Source organism: Branchiostoma belcheri, unplaced genomic scaffold (assembly GCF_001625305.1).
Source record: "Branchiostoma belcheri isolate BF01 breed outbred unplaced genomic scaffold, Haploidv18h27 scaffold4, whole genome shotgun sequence".
NCBI lineage: Eukaryota > Metazoa > Chordata > Leptocardii > Amphioxiformes > Branchiostomatidae > Branchiostoma > Branchiostoma belcheri.
In genome coordinates this window covers 6,346,905-6,367,473 of record NW_017804020.1, presented here as the reverse complement: position 1 = coordinate 6,367,473, position 20,569 = coordinate 6,346,905, and the positions used below count along the sequence as shown (strand labels likewise).

At 41.4% G+C, this 20,569-nt stretch overlaps 3 protein-coding genes across 3 annotated transcripts in view; 2 read left to right on the top strand and 1 right to left on the bottom strand.

Annotated features, from left to right (window-relative positions):
• Positions 1-1,351: 1,351 nt before the first annotated feature.
• Positions 1,352-4,781, bottom strand: LOC109477273 (S-adenosylmethionine mitochondrial carrier protein-like). Its single transcript, XM_019778367.1, has 10 exons — positions 4,656-4,781; positions 3,916-4,072; positions 3,474-3,583; positions 3,113-3,217; positions 2,862-2,909; positions 2,644-2,688; positions 2,301-2,370; positions 2,022-2,086; positions 1,809-1,882; positions 1,352-1,609 (listed from the first exon to the last, which is right to left on the bottom strand). Exons 1-10 carry the CDS (start codon positions 4,728-4,730, stop codon positions 1,489-1,491), a joined length of 870 nt encoding a protein of 289 aa, XP_019633926.1. The 5' UTR covers positions 4,731-4,781; the 3' UTR covers positions 1,352-1,488.
• Positions 4,782-5,043: 262 nt separating this feature from the next.
• LOC109477269 (serine/arginine repetitive matrix protein 1-like) lies at positions 5,044-10,629 on the top strand. Its single transcript, XM_019778354.1, has 7 exons — positions 5,044-5,220; positions 6,561-6,700; positions 6,841-7,030; positions 7,310-8,255; positions 8,667-8,750; positions 9,257-9,345; positions 9,732-10,629. Coding segments are annotated over exons 1-7 (1,608 nt in total). The 5' UTR covers positions 5,044-5,062; the 3' UTR covers positions 9,733-10,629.
• A 2,421-nt stretch (positions 10,630-13,050) lies between these two features.
• LOC109476969 overlaps positions 13,051-20,569 on the top strand; it is a 24,634-nt gene continuing 17,115 nt past the window's right edge. The window contains exons 1-4 of the mRNA XM_019777985.1: positions 13,051-13,649; positions 14,674-14,795; positions 19,957-20,088; positions 20,237-20,308. Of these exons, the coding sequence (XP_019633544.1) occupies positions 13,520-13,649; positions 14,674-14,795; positions 19,957-20,088; positions 20,237-20,308 (456 nt within the window). The 5' untranslated portion in view covers positions 13,051-13,519. The remainder of the gene's footprint in view (positions 13,650-14,673; positions 14,796-19,956; positions 20,089-20,236; positions 20,309-20,569) is intronic.

The window sequence follows — 20,569 nt, the reverse complement described above, 5'->3', positions numbered from 1 at the left end:
GTAAGTGATACTATATACATGCTGTACCCTTCACTCAATATGCAATAGGGGCAAACAGTGAATAGTTCAGAGGCTGTGTTGTGTTCTTGCTCCTTCAAGTCAATTGCTTTAGATCAGGTATTAGTATCTATCACACCTTCTATCATGCCTCTATTATTGTTGTCCTGATCTTGTTTTCCAAACAGCCAACAATGATCGCTGACAGAAACAGAACCTACTTTGTCAAGTTGCAATTTGCACCAACCGTTTGAGCCGTCCATCTCATGACCATTTGTACTATGTTTTATATAAAAATATGTACTGAGACATGCACCAGTTACAAATAAAAGTATCATTCTTTCAATCAGTCTAAATCGATCTCAGCTATCCCACTGGCTCTTGTAAAATCCTGCTTCAACTCATGCCATAATATCAACACTAAACAACAATACACCAAATCCCCACATTTATTTCTTCAACCCATATTGCCAGTAAATACATGTACATACAATCCTTAAACACATTCAGAATTTTGTTACCTTAGCCAAGATGCAACAAATAAGCAAAATAATGCGACCTATACACCAACAGGAATATTCAAACACTAATATTTGTGAATCCTTGGAATGATTCACTGATTTATATAATGTTATAATACTGGTAAAGATAAACATTGCATAGTAAAATCCCAAAAATCATGTGCTGAAGTGGTTCAAGTTGAAAGAATACAACTTTTAAGTCTTTGATATACTGTGCAAAACACCCATTAAGTCTTACAATAAAACATGATTGTCCACCAGCATATGAACATTTATCTGTCTCCCTGTTCAGATAGCCTGTTGACACAAAATTTTATTGTTTGTGGGATCAGACAGCAGGGAGAAGTTTAAGATGAATTCTCACCATAAAAAGGTCTAATGATCAGACCTAACACAAACTACAATATCTCATTTTTAGCTTCTTTAGGCCACACCAAGTTAATTTTATGGATGACGTCCGCGCGCGCATTGATTTTGGCCTGTTCCTAGAAAAAAAAAAAAGAAATTCTGCTTCCTGTAACTATGACCAAAGAGTCATGACAGTGCCGCAAATCGTCAGATTGACGTGAAACCCGTAACGCGAAAACAGGACAGGACGATAACTGCTGTTCCACCTGATTTATTGCTGTTTTGATGATGAATAAAAGACTTCTTGCTTGTTACACTGTGTCACCTTATTCAATTTGTGTCCTAACATTTGTCCTCTCTTAGTATATTTCTAATCTAGGAATCTTGTTTTTTAGGGCCCTTCTTGTTTTTTTTTCGCCCTCTCGCATTAGATTTAGGGTCTCCAAAGGACGTCATCCATAAAATTTACTTGGTGTGGCCTTATGAAAGAAACTTTATGAAAGAAGGCTCCTGTGTACTGTAGATATACAGTAACCTTTGCTGTAAGGACTGAGCTGCCTGTTGTTGAGAAAGCAGCATAGTTGACGGCTGAGAAGTCATCTGCATGGAAACACACTATCAGCTATGTCATAATGTCCTTGGAGAAGTTTGACATCACAGCTTTAGACTTGTCGTACACCCCCAGGAAAATGAACCCTCCCAGACTGATCCACAGGGTACGGGGGCCCACACCTGCAAATAACCTGTGGAAAACAGACAGAAAACAACATTTATTAGGCCACAGCTCCTTAAATTTCAGGTATAAGTATAAAATCCAGTAAGATGAAAACAGATCACTTGTTGGAAATCTTGAATCTGACTAATATTCACTCCTGAAACTCTGTGTAAGGTTGAAACTTTTCACTTAGATATTCTGTTCTTGCATCTTTAAACCACACTTACCCCCTCATACCATCAGTCCTCCATATCGTTTTTAACACTGAGGGAATGCTTCCTCTTGCAGTTTCTGTCCCAGCCTGAAAAAAAGTCAAATCACAAATCATTTTGCATTACAAGGAAAAGCACTCAAACATCTACTATTTAGAGTGCTGAAAATTGAGGGCAGGCAAATGTAACAGCCATAAAAAAGTATAAAAAACATAAAAAAATCCTTACCTCTGCCAGCATGATTCTGGTTTTAGCTACGTCCAGTGGTGTGGTTACTGCAGCTGAAAATCCTCCTGGGAGGAAGAAGATGAGATGAGGAGGACTGAAATAAAACATGCTCAGGTTGCCTTTATTTACAGGTATGTGACAGCTGTTTCAGAATTAAGGATGAAATGGTCAATCCCCCTCACTTGTAAAATGTACGCACATTACAGGATTAGGGATTCAAAAATAAGCTTTGTTGCCCCCACTTCATGATATTACATGTATGAAGTAAGATGTCTTCACCTGATATTGCCCCACACACTGCTCCCTGCCAGGGATCCACCAGTTTGCCTTGTCTGTTGGACCACGATTTCTGGGGGAAATGGTGAATGAATTATCATCTTTAAAAAGTTTAACATCACACCACAATCACTGGCATTATATTGTACCTTTTACATGGTCGTCAACCATTCAAAGTCCACTTTTGGTGCCAGGCAAGCTACAATGAGGCTTTAACCATGCTATGATGATAGTCCAGCTGTGAAACAAACCATTGAATTCTCACAGTTTTTCCAAGTCATAGCTAACTTAACTTTCAATACTGCCAAAATTAGTAGTAGTCCAGTAAAAGATACAATGTACTTACTTTAAGAAACTCCCAGATGGGGAACTGCACAAAAGAAAATGGAATCTGAAAGGGATAAAATTAAGGTTAATGTTTTCACAGCCTTTTTTCCATGTTGTCTTACGGACAGAAAGCATTTCATTTTTCCCCTGTAATAATATCCAGTTAATATATATATGTGGTCCTTGTAAGAGTAGCTGTGTCTGCATAAAAATATACATGACAGTTTTATAACATACCTCTCTGATAACTGTGCTGAGATAGCCTCTGTAGAGTCCTCTGAATCCCTGCAACAGAAAAAATTTAGATAGAGAACAAAATAGACCTAGCAGCCATAATAGGTTTGAATACCAGGCTAATATGAAGCCACGAGCTACAGCCAAAGTTAGTTTGACTAAATAACTCTATTCTATAGCTAGCAACCCTCCCACTGATCAGCAGGTACTTCCTATAGCCCTGGATAGTGCATGTTTGTGCAGGCTGTCCTTACCTCCTGTGTGACTGTTCTCCTCAGCACACTGTAGCTGGAATGTCCAGGGTTGGCCTGAGCTCTCTGTTTCACCACTTCTACTGGTACTCTCACAATACAGGCTCCCTGTAACAAACAAGGGAAGGAAAACAACATCAATGACATATTGGCAAACTAAGGAGATTTCTCTGTTTAACTTTGGTTTAACAGTTTATCAAGGAGAAAGTTGATCTTGCAGCTAAATTGTGGTGTGTTAAACATGTAGTATGCTGGTGACTCATACAACATTGTGAAACTTGACTGTGCTTTAAATCTCAGTATAGCAAGGATCAGCTGTAAGGCCAGCTCAAGACCTGGCAGCTGGCAGATGTTTCATACTCACAACTTCTCCCGCAGAAGCTCCAATCATGTGACTGACAGGTGCAAGGGATTCTGGGAGGAGGGATCCTGTCAGGCTTTTCACAAACTCGTAAGTGACGAAAAAGACGGCAGCTGGTGGGATGAAGTAACAGGGGTGACATTGTTAATTCTGGGACAAGACAAAAGCAATCTAATTCTTTGTCACAGCACTGCTATCATTGTTTATTACCCCCCGTTAACCTAAAAATTTCTTCTGTAATGGAACAATCTAAATTGATTTCAAAAGTCTTTCTGCACATTTCCTATTTTCCCAAGGATGTAAACTTCGTCTGTTTTAACAAACTTTCTCTTCACGTTCAAACTTTCAAACTTCAAGTTCGAGCATTAAAACTGCCACTACCACAAAGAAAAGACCACCTGCCATCATACACCTGATGAAGATGAGTATGTACAAGACCCCCTACCTCCCGGTGCAGAGCCGACTGCTGCTGACCCCAGGCCAGAGTAGATCCCCCTGAAGCCTCCAGACTTCCAGAAGCCGGCTTCACTCTGCAGCCGGGTCTTCAGCGTGTCCAGGGGGAACAGAGTCACGTCCACGGCTGTTCCTGCCATACCTCCTGCCTGGAATAATATGTGTGTATAGATCCTTAATACATAAGTTGTACTTTGTGTCTGTATTTTCGTGCCAGCTTTTTGCACAATGGATGGAAATCCAGATGTGGCAGGTTAAAATTCCCAACCCCATAAGTGGATACGGGGACAGTACTACTAGTATGTTCCGACACACCTATGCGACAACACTAGTTTTCAAATATAATGGTGGATTAGGGTTAAGGTAATTAGGGTTGTGGAACATGCGAGTATCGGAACATTCACGTTATGGATGTAATCAAAAGACACTTTGGGCATTTCATAAAATTTGATAAATGTCATCTACGTCTACTTGATTATAAGTTGATAATACTTCCTAACCGAATCATAAATTAGTACATTCAAAACTTTAAATACGTCTGTAGGTCTATATTGGATAATCGGCCGAATAACCGCCCTTTTGCTCCTAACAGAGGTGCCAGCACGTGTTCCTGGCTGAAGGGGGTGCGTTAGCCGAAAGGCGGTTCTACCGGTTCCCCAGGCCCGGCGCCCTGGGTTCACCGGACGGCACAAGTCACGGTTACCTACAAAACCGCACAACCTCTAAGCTCACCACCAGGCACTTGGTAAAGCTTGGCTCCATGTCGTCTGCCACTACGCTCATTTCATTGTCCTCTGCCGCTGCCATGTCTGGTACCTATGAAAGGAAGGTCCGCCCACCTCGCCTCGAGCTATACCTGCAAATCCCAACCTACAGACAGCTGACCTACGAAAAACAACTTCCGGGTGGAATATGGCATTGGGAAAGAAGGGACAACAATGGTTTTCAGAAATTATATTTCATTTTATTCACAAATCATAACTCAATTTATGTAGTGATATTTATTTAAAATATGAATATACTTTGATTTTAGAACTTTATTTGTAAGATTCATCGTCAAGAGGCAACTTATTCATCTAACTTTGATGCAAAAATCCCCTCTAAACTATAGACTCGCCCAGTGCATTTTCTGGTCCAAAATGGCGGAAGTTGGAAGTTTGCAAGTGGACCACAGTTACAAACGTGTTGTAGAAAGCTGGTTTCCCGACTTATTCCAAAAGGAACAACCAAAAACCAAAGTGATCGATGCGGGGGAAAGAAAAGGAGACGTCGGGAAGAACGGAAGGCAGTCTGAGAGGTAGGGGAGTGGGTGTGGAGACTGTTTTTTTTTTTTGGGGGGGGCGTGATGTGCGTGATGTCCATGTGCGTACACGTACACGAGTTTTTCTAGTGTTGAATTGGTGCCCAGGACACGTGGGAGTAACCGGAAATGAGATCGCAGACAAGGAAGCAAAACTGGCAGCCAACGAAGCAAGGAACAACAGTAACAACACATCCTGGACAAAACAACAAGCTCTGAAACACATAGAATCACAAGCTAAGGAGAGATGGAACAGAAGATCAAATCTGAACACACGAAGCGAACACATGCAAAAAATCGGCACACACATGAAGAAGAAGGGCAGAACACTCGGAAGAAGAACCACACAAATCATCATAAATCAGCTAGTGAGCGGTCATACCAGACTTAATGCATACCAGAACTGGAAAAACCCTGAGGTTCCACCACACTGCCCGAACTGCGACGCTCTGGAGACCACCAACCACTACCTGTACCACTGCCCTCGCTACGACAACGAAAGACATCACATGCTGCTAGAAGCTGACAGCATACACGAGACATACAACACAGCAGAAGAAAACAGGGACACGGATATCGTCACCCTAGCCGGAATGAGAGAAGGCCTTCCTGAAGCAGCGAACAACCAGATGCACCTGGCTCTCTCCCGGTACATTGAGAGTACACACCGCTTCGATGTGCTCTCATAAAGACACTTCAAGCTTCACTCAAGCACAAGGCACCAAGAGTTAAATACCTAGAGAGACTTTTTGACTCTGAACTGAACCACGTGACAACGAGCACCAAGTGACCATGTCTAGCGATATATTAGACGTTAAACAAGGACAACAACAACAACAACAACAATGAATTGAGGAGACTTTGTTCCAGATATATGTGTGTTTTGCTAGTTAAATTAGATTTACAAGTGCGAGTTGGAAAGTTGGAGCTCGAGTCGCTTGCTTGAGTAACAAATCTTTATAAAGAACTAGTACAATGTAACGTTACACATGTAATGTTATATGTATTGCGCAATCCGCTTACCATTATTATCAAAGACTTTATATAGGAATTACAAACTAATGCTAATTGAATTTCAAGAATTTTAATCCCCATACAAAACCTCATAAAGTAACTTAATATTTTAGCGCTTAAAGAATTCCAGTACCTATAGCCAGATAACTTAATAATCGTGTAGCCGAAAGAATGTTGTTGAATAATGAATATCGTAATGTTTTCTTGCTCCCGTTTTGACTGAGAGAATTGCAGATCGGAAAGATGGAGGTTACATTTACCATCTTGTAGCAACTTGTTAAGAGCCATAGTCACTAGATGTTTCATTTCATCTGTTTCATCAGTACCAGTGGTGAGAAGCCCTCCTTAAAGCAGAAGAAGAAGCAGACTGTTCCCATGGCAACCAAGATAGGCAGCCTGGTGGAGGGGAAGATTCTTCCCAAGCTGAAGAAAAGACAACAGGTGCATCAGCAGGAAAAGAAAGGTGGGGAGAAGTTCTAAGTATTTACTTCATAATGACTTGTACCAACACAGATGAACCTTCATGCTATGTAGAACATACGTTAGACTGGTTTGATCTCACACTGGAGTATTCTAGTAGTAACTGTCATGTATTTTTTCCAGGAAATAAAGTCCCTTCAGCAGACAGCAATGATAGTAAAGACGAGGACAGTAAGCTGACGTCCCTGTCTCAGTCCCAGAGGAAACAGCCTGACGGTCAGCAGCAGGGGGGACAGCAGAAGCTGTCCAGGAATCAGGTCAGGAGGATGAAGAAGAGACAGAAGAAGGAGCAACAAGCAGCTGGAACACAAGAGTAAGTCCAGGTCTTACTACAAAATATGAATTGTGTGATAAATGGCATAATCTAGGATAATTAATTGTTTCAAGGTTTCATGCCGTAATTTTGTTCAGTTAGTGCAGATTGAGAAAATGTACTGTTCCATTGCAATAGCTCAGCTTTAGTCAGAATCATTATGTTGCATTTATTATCTTGGAATAGTTCCTACATTATGGGTTGATTTTCCATGTGAATCTTAAGAACATTATAGAAATACAACTTATAGTCTAACCCTTCTGTTGTGTAATCTTGCAGGGTGCCAGAGCCAGTGACAGGACAGTTCCCCACCTTAGAGAACCTCTTGCAGAGTCCGTCCAAGTTGTCACAGGGAAAAGTGGGAGGCATTCAGCAAACCAAGGAGAAAGAGCAGCAAAGGCAAGAACAGTCTTTGACAGAGTCGCCAAAACCTTCTGAACAAACAGCTGAGGCAAAAGAGGACCAGGCTTGTAGTCCAGCCACAGGTAAGAAAAACAAAAGGAAAAGGTCACATGCTACACAGGATCAGCCTTCTCCAAATCTGCCGGTTCGTCCTAAGCCAGACAGTCCTGGTTTAAGTAGAACTGAAGAAGCTCAGTCAAGAAATGACACAGGAGAGAAAGAAATAAGTCAAGATGCAACTGTTCTAGTGTCAAAGAAAAGGAAGAGGAAAAGGCATAATAGTAAATCCAAAGAAGCACCTTCTGAAGAGTCCAAGGAAGATACATCAGACTTCAAGAAACAGGTGAATGTAAGTCCCGCAGGTGATGGGGAACAGGTAGGGAATGCTGAAGGACAGGTAAGCACACCTGGGGAAGGAAAGAGAAGGAGGAAACGGAGAAGGGCCAAGAAGGTTGCGACTCCTGAGGAGCAAGAACCACAAGGACCTGTGGAACCATCTCCCAAGAAACCCAAACTGCAAATAAAGGCAAATCTGCCAGGAGGCGCTGCTAAACAGACAACAGACAAACCTAGTCCTGGTGGTCAAGGAACAAGCTCAGCTAAAACGGAAAAGAAGAAGAGAAAGACTCCTTTGGTGCAAGAGCAAGGTGGTGAAGAGAAAACATTAAAAACAGAGGATACCGAAGAGACACCAGCAAAGAAACAAAGACTGTCTGTGGAGAAGAATGAAGATGTTGATGCCACTACAGCTGATACACAACCAGAAGGGGGTCTGAAAAAGAGGAAGAGAAGGAGGAGAAGGAAAAGAACAACATCTGAACAGGTATGTTTCAGTTTCTAAGAATGGTTATGTATCATTTTTGTCCCCTCATTCTATTCTTACAGGTAACAGGTCAGGTAGCATGCTGTTCTTTGCAATGAGTCTGAAATGATTGCTATTGTACCAGCAATTTATATGTAGAGTTTGGACTGCAACATTTTTGAAGGATGCAGATGGAGCATCACAAATCTAGTGTACATTTAAGTTACATTAACATTTTTATGTTTACGGAAGGAAAGCATACATGTATTGTTTTTGCTACATTTCCTCTTCTTCTTCTCCAAACACTAACCAAACTCTGACCATATATATGACTGTATTTGAGTAAGAATTAACAGAGCAGACCATATGCGAAGGTAAACATTATGCATTTGCTTTGCAACTGTTACCTTTCTAGTTCCCTTTAAATTTCAGAGTCAGTCTTCAGAGACAGAAGCCAGTACTGCAGTTAAGCCTGCCCCAAAGGAAGGGGATACAGTCAGTTCTGCAGAACCTGAGGTAAGACATCAGAGAAACCTTTTACCATTGTGCAGTGATGACCAGTGTTATATAAGACTTGAACAACATAAGGTCCTATTTTTAGTGACCACTTGCCAAGTCCATGTCCAGACCTCCCATTGTGACCTCTGACCTGATACGGGAGCCGTGTAGTTCTTACCTCCTCCAGACGCTGATGTTACACCTGGTACTAACAATGTCCTATTGTCTCATCACACCTGAAACAGGGGGTGGGGTTACACTGTCAGACACAATGGCACCAGATTGTGTGCCAAAGGTAACTTGGGTTTGGACCATTTCATTTTGGGAGGAGGGAGGTTTTTTTTTCATTTCTGATGTGGAAAGACACTGGGCTGTTAGAAAATCTTATTGACTTTCATGTTTACTTTATGCAGATTCTATAACCACAATGTGATGAATGGTGTGTAAGACTATTATCAAAGTCTGAAAGCAATGTAGCATTTTTGTATATCAAACTCCAGCCATTTTCTTGGTCACTTTTTCAGGATGAATCTGTCACCACTTCGTCACCTAAGAAGAAAAAGAAAAGAAGAAGAAGTAGACATAAGAAGGATGTCTCACAAGAAGAAGCCTGGTATGTGGCTTATTTTTTTTTCATGACCAAAACCATGTCTTCTAGTCATGACCTTTATAAATGTAGTTGTGTCTTGAGTTGGGACATGGTCATGTTTACATGTTTAACCTTCTCTCTACTGACTAACCCAGTAACCCATACAGACATAGTACCAAATGGCACTTCAGCAGGGACTAGTTTAAAGAGCTTGGAATTGTCCTTGGTTTGTGACTAGAGCTATCTCTTAGTCTTAGCTGACCAGAGATAAAAACACAACTTCATGTGACCTACATGTACCTACAATCCTCTCTTAACATCTTATGGTTCAAGACAAACACACTTATCTAAATCAAGTTTATTGTTAGTTTTGTTGCTTAGTAATACTTGTATTTTCTATTTCTACACAGAAGCTGTTAGGCAACCTAAAAAAGAAGCAGCATCTTCAAGACCTTAAACAGAAGAATGTTGTCTTCTCAGTTGAAGTAACCTCCAAGTGCCAATATGTATTACACATGTAGGTAGTGTCAAAATTGAAATAGAACAGAATACTTCAGGATCAAGTAGATAGAATCCTAGCAAAACCTATGTTTATCTGATGCTAATAATGTTGCAATATATCCTAAATCTTAGTTGTCTATTTTCATCTTTATTACACCTCTAAAATTGCTTTATATAACAATGCACGTAATATAGTAATAGTAATATTATTAATGTTAATCATCACTATTTAATTATTAATCTGCCCTTCCATTTCCCTTTGACAGACAGATCTAGCTAGCTCTTATATTAAATACACTTGAATTATTTATGATGATATCATGTATCAGCAAATTATTACAAATAATTTACAGTCAAAGGTTTTTGTATTGAGTTCATACTGTATATGAAAGAGGAAGTTATGGAACTCTGGAAATAGATAGTTATGTGTTTGTTTGGCTAATGTTTACATATATTCAGTTGATTTAATGTTGCCACCATGTAGTACAGATTTCCCTTTGTCTTGGTTAGTGTTACTGTTAGCTCTACAAAAAGTACGGTCAACGTTTGCTATTCAGAAAACAGATTTGATACATTATTTAAAACATTCTTAATTTTAGTTAGGGAAAAAATTTTTTAGATTCTATCATTATCATTATGATAATTCATAAACTTAGAAATGATTTGTTTGGGTTCTGTTTCCACAGGAATTATTTTATCAGGTGTGTTTTTAAAACTGACACACCAATAAGAGTTTTATGATTTATTTTATACTTGTTTAGAGGAAGGTACTTGAGCTAAATCTAGTTTTAAATTATATTTTCACATTTTCTGTCTCCAGAACCTGTTAACTGTAATGAAGTGGCCCATATAGAGGCCCTTTGTCACAGAAGGTACCTGGCACATGACTTGCTGTTCAAGTTTGGTTCCTTTGCATACTTATGAAGCATCCAGCCATCACCAAGTTATTTTTCTAGTTACTGATATTCATGTTGCTCGATGATGTTAGTTACATTCACGTTGCTATTCAAGACTTTAGGACCCAAGATAGGCCTTAAAATGTTCCAGTTTATTACAGTTTTCGTTATGCCTTAGAATTCTGTACTGATTTTTTCATGCCGTTTGGACAACATTGTCTTTGTATCATAGATTCATTTACATGGCGTACACGCAATTGTGACAGTAAATGGATTCTGTAAAATTGTTTTAGGATCTAATCTTATTTGTGAGGAATGCGCTTAACGTATGACGTCCTTATTGAACAACACACCCGTCTCTACTTCCGCAATAAAGTGTTTCTATGCCTGCCTATTTGCCTCTTGTCTGAAAGCTAGATGTACCCTAGCAGCAGACTGGGAGAGAGGGCTAAATTTAACCCATGACCTCATATCCACCTGTTCGTATGGCCTGTACATTAACGTCTGTTAAATTGGGTCGACGTCTTGTTCTGTTTGCGCTTAAGCCATATTCCCATGTGTCGTTAAGTGTTTTTGTCGCACGATTTTCAAGGCAATGACGGAACTGACAGTTCACTAGGACTACAATTTTCACGACAGCCGAATTTTCTACGGCATAACTACCGCTGTCCCAAGAACGTCCTCAATGTACTGTCATAAACCTGTCACCTAACGTGTGTGACAGTTCAAACTTCAAAACAGTCGCTTTAATCTTTTAAAAACGAATTATCCACAGTTTGTATTTATTCTGCTAATCCCGATTGCCCGTTAACTTAGATACATCAGGCGAGAACGAGAGCGACTCGGGAGTTGACAGGAACAGACGAGGTTTCCACACGGGCAGTTTGTCACGAGTGGCGGGCGTACAAAGCCGCTGTTTGAACGATGGCGGGTCAAGTGGTCTGTAGTCACACGTTTCCCCAGCTACTGTTGATACGTCGTGCGATAGTGTCAGCCGCACAAAGTACGGCAAACTTGGACGGAACAACTGTGGGGTGACAAATTTGCGTCTGCGTAACTGCTCGTTTGTGTAAGACCAAGAGTGGGGCTGATATTTGTCTTGGGTGTTTGGGTGAAATAAATGGATAAAGGATACACGGCTGTTTAAATGTTTTGTATACAATTAAGATAACCTGCGGGGAACAGAGAAGCCTTGGAATTGCTACTCTTGGCGGCAAACCTCGAAGCCTTATGTTATAAATGTTCCTTTTGTAACCAGCTTAATTTGCTATCGGAGAACAATGTAACAATTGCTGCTCTATCTTTTATTTGCTACCGCACAACGGTACTTGGTATTGTAAAAGTCTGTATGGATTATGTAATCTCCAGGCAAACATAAATGTGTGGATTTTGTCTTTTTTCCCAACGTCTCTTCGCTCATTAAATAATATACGTTCTTGGGATGGGTTGGAGCCCCTTACTACAACTAACATCACTTAAAAAATATACAAGACGAGAGAAAAGACGTGAAAAACAAGCTGACATCACACCTAGACATTACGTAAGGTGCAGAATAACTGATGGGGGTTTAAAAACATATATCAGCAGATCATGGTTTTAAAATCTCTTTGAAGTAACGCTTGTTGACAGGAGCGATGAAAATATTAAACTGAAATGTCCGGAAAAAACTTTCGTCCGAGTCTGCTCTTATCAGATCCCGGCCAGTCAAGTACTTTGTTATTCAGCTCACAACACCTAGGGCGTCCCAGACTTTGCCCACATTGTCATTTATCCGTACAATTGTACATTTGCCTTGAAAAAAAAGCACATAACTTTAATTAATTTTATTGACTCTTCATGTCTTTTTTCGCAAAAATAGTTCAATAAAAAACTTCATTTTGTGTAGATTTCGTTTGCGCTTGTAGGAGACCTTCACATTGCTCTAGCGCTCCAGAAAAACAGCAAAATCACTTTAGCATTGCTCCACCCAGACGTGTCTCATTATTATGACAGTAAAGGGACGATCTTGGGAGAGTTGTGGATGTGTCGTAATCCTGTGACGGACAATGTTATCGCTTTGTCGTATCCTCGATAGAAATCGTGCGATGAAAAATCGGCAGACTTGCCTTAACCTAACCTATATGTAGACTTTGCACTTCGCCGCTACCTTACATATATCACTCACTGTGTACCACACAACTGCACGGAAATGTATACAGGAGTCACGTTATACCAAACAACATCTCGTATGCCGCAAAAAATGGGTCGACTTGGTATAGGTGGAGTACCTCAAATACCGTGAGTGTGTGCGTACACAGTTCCTCCATTCTCTCTCGCCGTGCTGATTAGTTTACGGTATTAAGCGGTATTAGATAGGGGTGCATTTGTTCTCTCTGTGAATGGGACCCTATAAATGTGCAACTAGCTCCTTCCAAAAGAAGCTATGGTTGCATTTCGACTTTGTTCTCGGGTTTTAGCGGGTGGACAAAGCCTGGGTGTTTGCGATAGGTGTACTTAGCCAATGGTAGGAGGGACTTGGTATAATGTAATACCGCAGGATACAGTGATACAGGCTCGGGTGTCAGCCGCGGGTCGCGGCAGGCTATTCAGAACGGCGCAACTCTATCTTTGGTCCCGTGCAAACAAGCGTCTCGGGTTAGGCGTAGGTGTACGGTCGGAGGTTGAGGGGGCACGTTGCGTTGCGAGGGTCGACAGAACGGGGGGACACACACAACAAACCGGAGGTTTTTTACCTCTCGTGCGGAGAGGAGACTCCGCGATTTCACCGAGGGATTTCAGGAGGATGAGGCATCAGCTTTGACATGGCAGACGAGGGACCGACAGCCACCTTACCGGCGCTGTACATCCCTCCCCTGACCGGTCCGGACGAGCCGGCGGTCGGGGAGGCGGTGGTGCCTGCCGGGGACGACGTCAAACTGCCCTTCCTATCAGGTAAGACTTATCACAAACTTTCACATATCTAAAGAAAACTTTCTTAACCCCGGGGATATGTTCTGGATCAAGGAAGTCTTAAGTACGTGTCTTAGACGCGATGAGTGATAAAACGTGTCTAAGTGGCCCGTCTAGCGACACAACTGCGCCATAAGATCCCAATGCCAAAGACGGGTGTTGTGTGTACGCTGTGTTGTTGCCATTCTTTACGGGCTACTGTTTCACTTGCCCCGCGGGTAAAAAAATCAATTACGCCGTGACAGCCAAAAGTACGGGTATTTACGGAAAGGAGTTAAGTTGCAGGAACTTGAAGAATGTAATCCTGTTTCTTAGGCTGATATCCTGGCGGATGGCTTTGGCGTTGTGTGGGGGCAGATTTGTCGCTAAGGTGGGGTAACACTAACACACGGGCTGGAAATGCGCCTGTGAAGGAGCAATAAGGAAATACATGGGTCTGGCCGCTACTCTCCAAACACAGGTGTTGGTTTGGGCTGCAACTACAGAAAGACACGAAATGAGTGAAAAGACGCACCACAAACTAGTATCAAGAGCACTCACTTTGATATGACTTCCCGACCCCATAGTCAGAACGTATTGTAGAAGATAAATCCTAAAGAGCTTTAGACGAGGTGTTATGAGATAAGTTCACATTTCTATCGATATTCTTTTTTATTCAGGTGCCTTATTTCTTTATTCTTACCTTGATGTCTGTGATTGCATGATCTTACTAGAGACAAACCTGTATAAAGTGACCACTCAAGGGGCCTGAAAAATGGTCACCATTGACAGGTGCAAGTGGACACTATAGACAGGATTCTTGGGTCAATAGTACAGTAGTCAAACTAAAAGGCCAGCTGAGATTTAATGTTTAACGTTTTAACATTAAATCCGAGAGAATGTCTTTGAGGAAGTTGTTTTAGAGTTGTTACTTTTTACAGTGTGTCGTTAGAACATTGCGTGTTCAGCTTCAGTGGATCTGTAATATTCTGTGGATGACAGTATATATGATCTGTACGGTCCGCAGGACTGGGCGGCGAGGCGCTGGCTGAAGAAGTTCTCCGAGCTCCGCCCGAGGGCGACGTGGCGGAGAACACGGACCTGCTCTCGCCCGACAAGCTGCCTCCCATCCCCCATCCCCCCATCAGGGTAAGCCAAGTGATTATTTGTTTGTTGGTGGCTAGGAAAAGTATGATTCTGCCTTCCATTCCCCAATCCTCCATTAGAGTAAGGATTCCTATCGCCTTTTATTGGTAATTTGTGCTGAATTGCACGAAGATATATAGGTTGTGAATAGGCTCATGTGTTTGAGCCAATAGAGTATTTAGTAGGCTACTTAAAATTGTCAATGCTTCCTATATATATATAGCTACTACACATTCTGACGTCCATATGTAAGTTACAAGTAGATAGAATACAGATATGTACTGCGATATGTACTGCACTGCCGGGCAACCACTTAACATCGATTTAGCAGAAACACATTTCCCACAGAAAAGGACTATTGCTGAAATCCAGCTAGAGATGAGAATTTACGGACGTAAAATGACACAAATAACACAGTAAAAGGTGCAATAACAACCTGACAAACGCATGATGATTTATATCAAGCTAATGTACATTTATTTACTTAAAAGCACTTTGTCGATGAAAAGCGTCACCATCGAAAAAGCACCCAACTTTGAGTACAACAAGAGTTTACATTGCTAAGCGCGCATCTTAGAGAGCTCTTTTTACGTCTACCGTCTGGAGTGGACGAGTTTTCTCTACAAATGGGGCGGCTTGTGTCTGTCTCCTCTCCTGTAGTGCCTGTCAATGGTGTTTACGTACTTTTCCTATTGTACCCTGAGTGCCACCGGTTCCAGAAAACGTAAGCTGCCTTTTAGAATCGAAAATTCGTTTATTCGCCCACCTTCTTTTGTGAATTAAGGGCTGGTTTGTTGCTATTTTTTCACAGCGACGTTCCCACGATAGGAAAATTCCAAATAAAACCAATTATCACCGAGCGGTGCTCCTATTGTGTAACGATGAGACTATAACAAAAACTTTTGAAAATCTGATTTGGAATAGGCATTGTCCAAGTAGACTACGTGGCGTTTTTCGTGAACTTGCACTGACCGCTTTTCTTCGGCTGGCTGCTGTTGGTGCCATTTTGCGAGGCGATCTTTTAACGACAGAGGCATTCAAAATCAATTTAATTATCGCAGGGATAAAATCTTTTACTGAAGATACAATGACTTCAAGGACAAGACAGAATCTTATTTATAGGGCGTCGCTTGGAATGCACTTTGTCCAAGTGGACTGCTAGGCATCTATTTTCTCTACACTTGAACAGACCACTTGTTGGCTTCTCTAATAGGGGTTAGAGACAGGGTCAGGCTTAGATAAACCGTCCGCGTTTGACTCTGATGTTGAACACCATCTCATGGTATATGGAGTCATGTTCGAATTGCCTGTTTCTTAGTTGTAATTGCTGGAAAATTAAATAAGATTGCGGGTAAACGACCGGTGAACAACTTTTGTTCCAGTCAGAGAATTGAATGTCCGGGTTAGGACACACGGTTGAAGCTTATCAGCTCTAAATAACAACTGTCATAAAGATACATATACGTCTAGCTCTCCGAGTCTGGAATCTAGCACGTAACTACTTACAGACGTTTCAGACAAAGAAAAAAATTAAGTGGCCATTTTGACATCTCAAAGTAGTTACCAACCAAATCTAAAACTTTCAACGGTTTGGAAGCAATTTTTTGCTTTCGGATATCACAAAAGCGCGTTAGCCTCAGCTCCAGGGCTGATCGAGTATTTGTACTCAGAAAGATTTTTCTCTGTTTAGCTGATTATATATCATCATAAAGGCCAAGGAAACGGAACCTAAACAGTCTAAAGTTTTCTCAGCGCCTGGCCACAACTCGCTCTAAAAGCCGATGTGGGTTTACATAACCTCAGGGTCCCTTGAAGAAAGACTCGAGGAATCCTGTTTGTTTACATCAACAACTTTCGCTGTAACCCGCCACGCCGTTGCCAGGGACAACGATGATGAAACGCTTCGGAATATACCATTATTCGACAAAGGGGGTTAGAAAAACTTTTACGGAACAAACAGCATTGAAGTTACAATGCAAAGCGTCTTTACTTGTGTAAAATTTGACGTTTTTGGATCCAATGAACTAAGTGTTTTGATAAACCAATCTTAAGCATGTTGTAGTATTAGAAGAGAGATCGTATGTTTTCTTCTCTAGCGACATACGCTCAACAAAACAACACAAGAAACCTAACACGTCCCAAAAGGCCAGAGCGACGTTTTTGTTGCTCCCGTTTTGTTTATTTGGGCCGCAGGTAGGACAGGGTTTCACGCGGTCCTGCGGACAAAACGCCGCCGCGGCTTCTCGAGTTCATCTCCCGCCACCTGTTGGCGCGACGTCAACGGGAACCAAGTCTCCGGGGAATGTGCGACAGTGGAGTAGACAGGAGATTACCGATCTCCAAGTAGATGTGCGGGGATAGGTTGTTTTGCACGATTTACATGTAGGTAACGGCACTGTGAGTTCATTACTTTCGCGATGGTTTTATTTCGCGAGAGGGGTGAAAAAAGGGTTTTCGCTGTTCGAAACGGTGACTGAAACAATTCTGTAGTCTCTCTCTGTCAGTCAGTCTCGAAAGACTGACTAAACTGCGCAAAAACAAAACAGCAAGATGGCTCATACCTTAGTAGTAACATTCAGAAATGAAAGTCCAAAATCATTCTGTAGTACAGTCAGAAGTAATACATTTTTACGGTGTCATGAAATCGCAGTGAAGATAAAGCCACCGCGAACATTTCAACATTTCTAGACCAGGTGAACTTGTGAGAAACGCTCACACCAATAGAAAGACATACGCAACGCCACAAAAGAAGGCTAACAAAAACAATCCTAAACCCTACATCTCCTAGTAGATGAAGAGATTATATCTATATTAGTTTGTAGTACCCCCGTGCCTGCACGTATAGGCACAGATCCCCGCCACTTTGGCGACATGAAAACCCGCGGTCGCGACATTAACGCGTTACCAGGAGCTGGCGATTATTCCACGGAATGTCCTTGTAGCATCGACGGTGACCTTGACGTGAAAACAGAAAAAAAATTAAAAAAAAAACTCCTTTACTTTTTTCTCAATAACACCGTTCGACGAAAATTTTCAACCCCTAAATGAGTGTTTGGATGCTGTTAAATAGTCTCTATCTGTGTCCTTAGTGTGAATCGATACAAACCGCAGTGAATTTTAGTTAAACGGTCACTGCACTTACTGTGTTGCTTATTGAAAGGTTTAATTGGCAGGTGGCCTATTTAACACAAGCCTTTTAAATTTTCCAATCATGTTTTGAAAAACGACCCTGCCTGGTCGTTTGTCACATTGAAAAGAAATTTAGAGCGTGGAATGGCAACAATTGTTTCCATGGTCAGGGCAAAACACTTGCCTCGGAAAAGTGCATGTCCACAATCCATTTCCATCAGAGGACGTGCTGCCACACAAAACATGCAAAAAGTTGTACAAAACCACATCCTGTTGATTTATTTCCCATTTCATCTGTATCGTTCCTCATTCTTGTTGACTGACTCACTGTCTATTCTCGTGAGGTTAGTCGTTGTCTCATGCAGACCCTGTAATGACGGACCTGTCTTGTAATTCAAACCAGGACACACTCCTCGAATCATCCATTGCATCAATCAAGTAGACAAAACGTGTAGAGAGAAACCATAGTCTTCTATCCTCCCACTCAGATTGACTCACAATAACAAGATTCCGTCATAACAATTTCGTGCGTCACTCAAATATGGCGATGACTTATCATATGTCAAAAGCCTTCGTAAAGTCGAAAACAACTTACGAAATCTTTAGAAAGTATCGCAACTCTGACCTCTGTGGCGCAGTAGTAATTTTCAAAATACATTTTAGGACATTTTCGCAGGAAAAAGGAAAACCGATTTCTTCTAAACCACAGTTTTTAAACTGCGGATGGCAGGACTGTAAATTCAATGATGTACGGAGAACTAGGGCACCCTGGTAGCACTTTGTGCACTTTGTCCTGCTCCGTACTTGTGCCTTGGCAAATTTGCGGCAAGAACAAACCGTTTTGATGGCCGACTCTCCAGACGGTTACCCGGGGAACGGCGTACGTGCTGCCGTATGTTAACTCTCGCGTCAGGCCGTCAGAATAACGTGTGAGTCAGGGTCGTTTGGAACACCTGCAGGGAACTGAACAATGGCGCGGCAGTCGTTGTAGAAAGTACAGTTCTCGCCTCAGTCAAACTATACGGTTGACACATGTGCCCTACTCATGAACGGATCGGAAACTGCATGAAATTGCAAGAATCATTATTCAGTAGTGTACCGTGCCTCTACTGTATGATTGTATGTATCGTGACTAGTCTAAAGCTTATCTTCCTCACTAAGATTAGTGTAAACGTATTTTCAATCTAGATACCAAACGTTTTAAATACATTTTTGTTGGATTAAAAAAAGTACAAAATGCTACCATCAGGTAAAAGGTGAACGTGAAGCAATGACTTTAAGGCCATTTAGGGTGTTACGCAACTGATTTCCTTTTCTTGTGCTGCACCTGGCAACGTGTTGACGTTAGAAAGTGTGTAAAGGCTTAGGTGTATTTGAGTTAGAGTGGACCTTTATTCCAGTATATTGCGCTGTGGTCATAAATCTTGGTTATATTGTTTCCATACAGTATTGGTAGCCGTGCAGGCCTACTGTTCTCATGCAGAAGTACCTTTATTGTTGCGCTCATACATAGTTATTCTTTGGCTGTGGGGGTCTTAAAACTTGTGCATGCAATATTTCCTGTGGTCTTGTATAACCCCGGTGAAGATATAATACTATGATACTACTTATTTGATGTCATGTATGACCTGCTTATTCAATATTCTTGTCAGTAGTCTGATTAATTTGAATTTTTCTGAACGATTTGTGATGAATAGTTCACACGTTCCAGTCAAAACAAACACATTTTAATTGTGCTAGAAAGCAATGAATCACCTACAGTAAACATGTACAAACGTCCAAAATTGGTAACAATTTTATTACCTCCATAAAAATGGAGGTATTGCGTGTCTGTCTGTCTGTCTGTGTGTGTTTCCGCAACTTTGTGGTCAACATAACCTCTAGTTGGCTGACCTTGGTACTGCAGCAGAACGTCCGGTTTGTGTATCTTCTGTCCTGAACATGCTATGGTCTTGACTTTGTGGTGACAGATAGCTTTTCCTGTCAGATTATTTCTCCCATGGGTGACAGTGTTTGTTTGTGTTTGTTTGTTCAGCCCAAACGTGAGAAGATGCGGTACATCACCTTCACTGCCGAGGCGACCCGACACACCAAGGAGCTCAAACGGACCAAGCGGAGACGCTTCAGTCTGGAGCAGAAGACGGAAGAGGAGGAAAACGCTCAAAAAGTAAGATTTTACTCAGTCTTTTGTTTCTTTCATATTATAAAGGAGTAAGCCCTTAAAAAGCACAGAATATCATACATTCTGTTTGTTGTTTTAGATGCCAAGGTCTACACTTTGCTGTCTAATGTTAGTTTTGACTTGTCTCCTACAGCAGAAAGGACCGCTAGGTCCTGAGGAATGCCTGAGGTGCGCGCTTCGCATGGAACATGCACAATGCGAACCGGTAGGTGGCGCTCCTTACTTGTAAATCTAATACTAGTACATTTTGTATCTGAAAAGTCATTTAATCCTAGAATCAAAGATGCCAAACGCCCCGCATATTGACCTATTCTAAATCAACATTTAAGATTAACATGATGATATTTGGAAGAGAATGCATTCTCTTCATCTCTATCACCATCATCATACATGAATACGTAATTTGAAGCGAAACACGAAATACAAACATCAAACTGAATCGAGCTTTTTCTACCCGTCCCAAGCA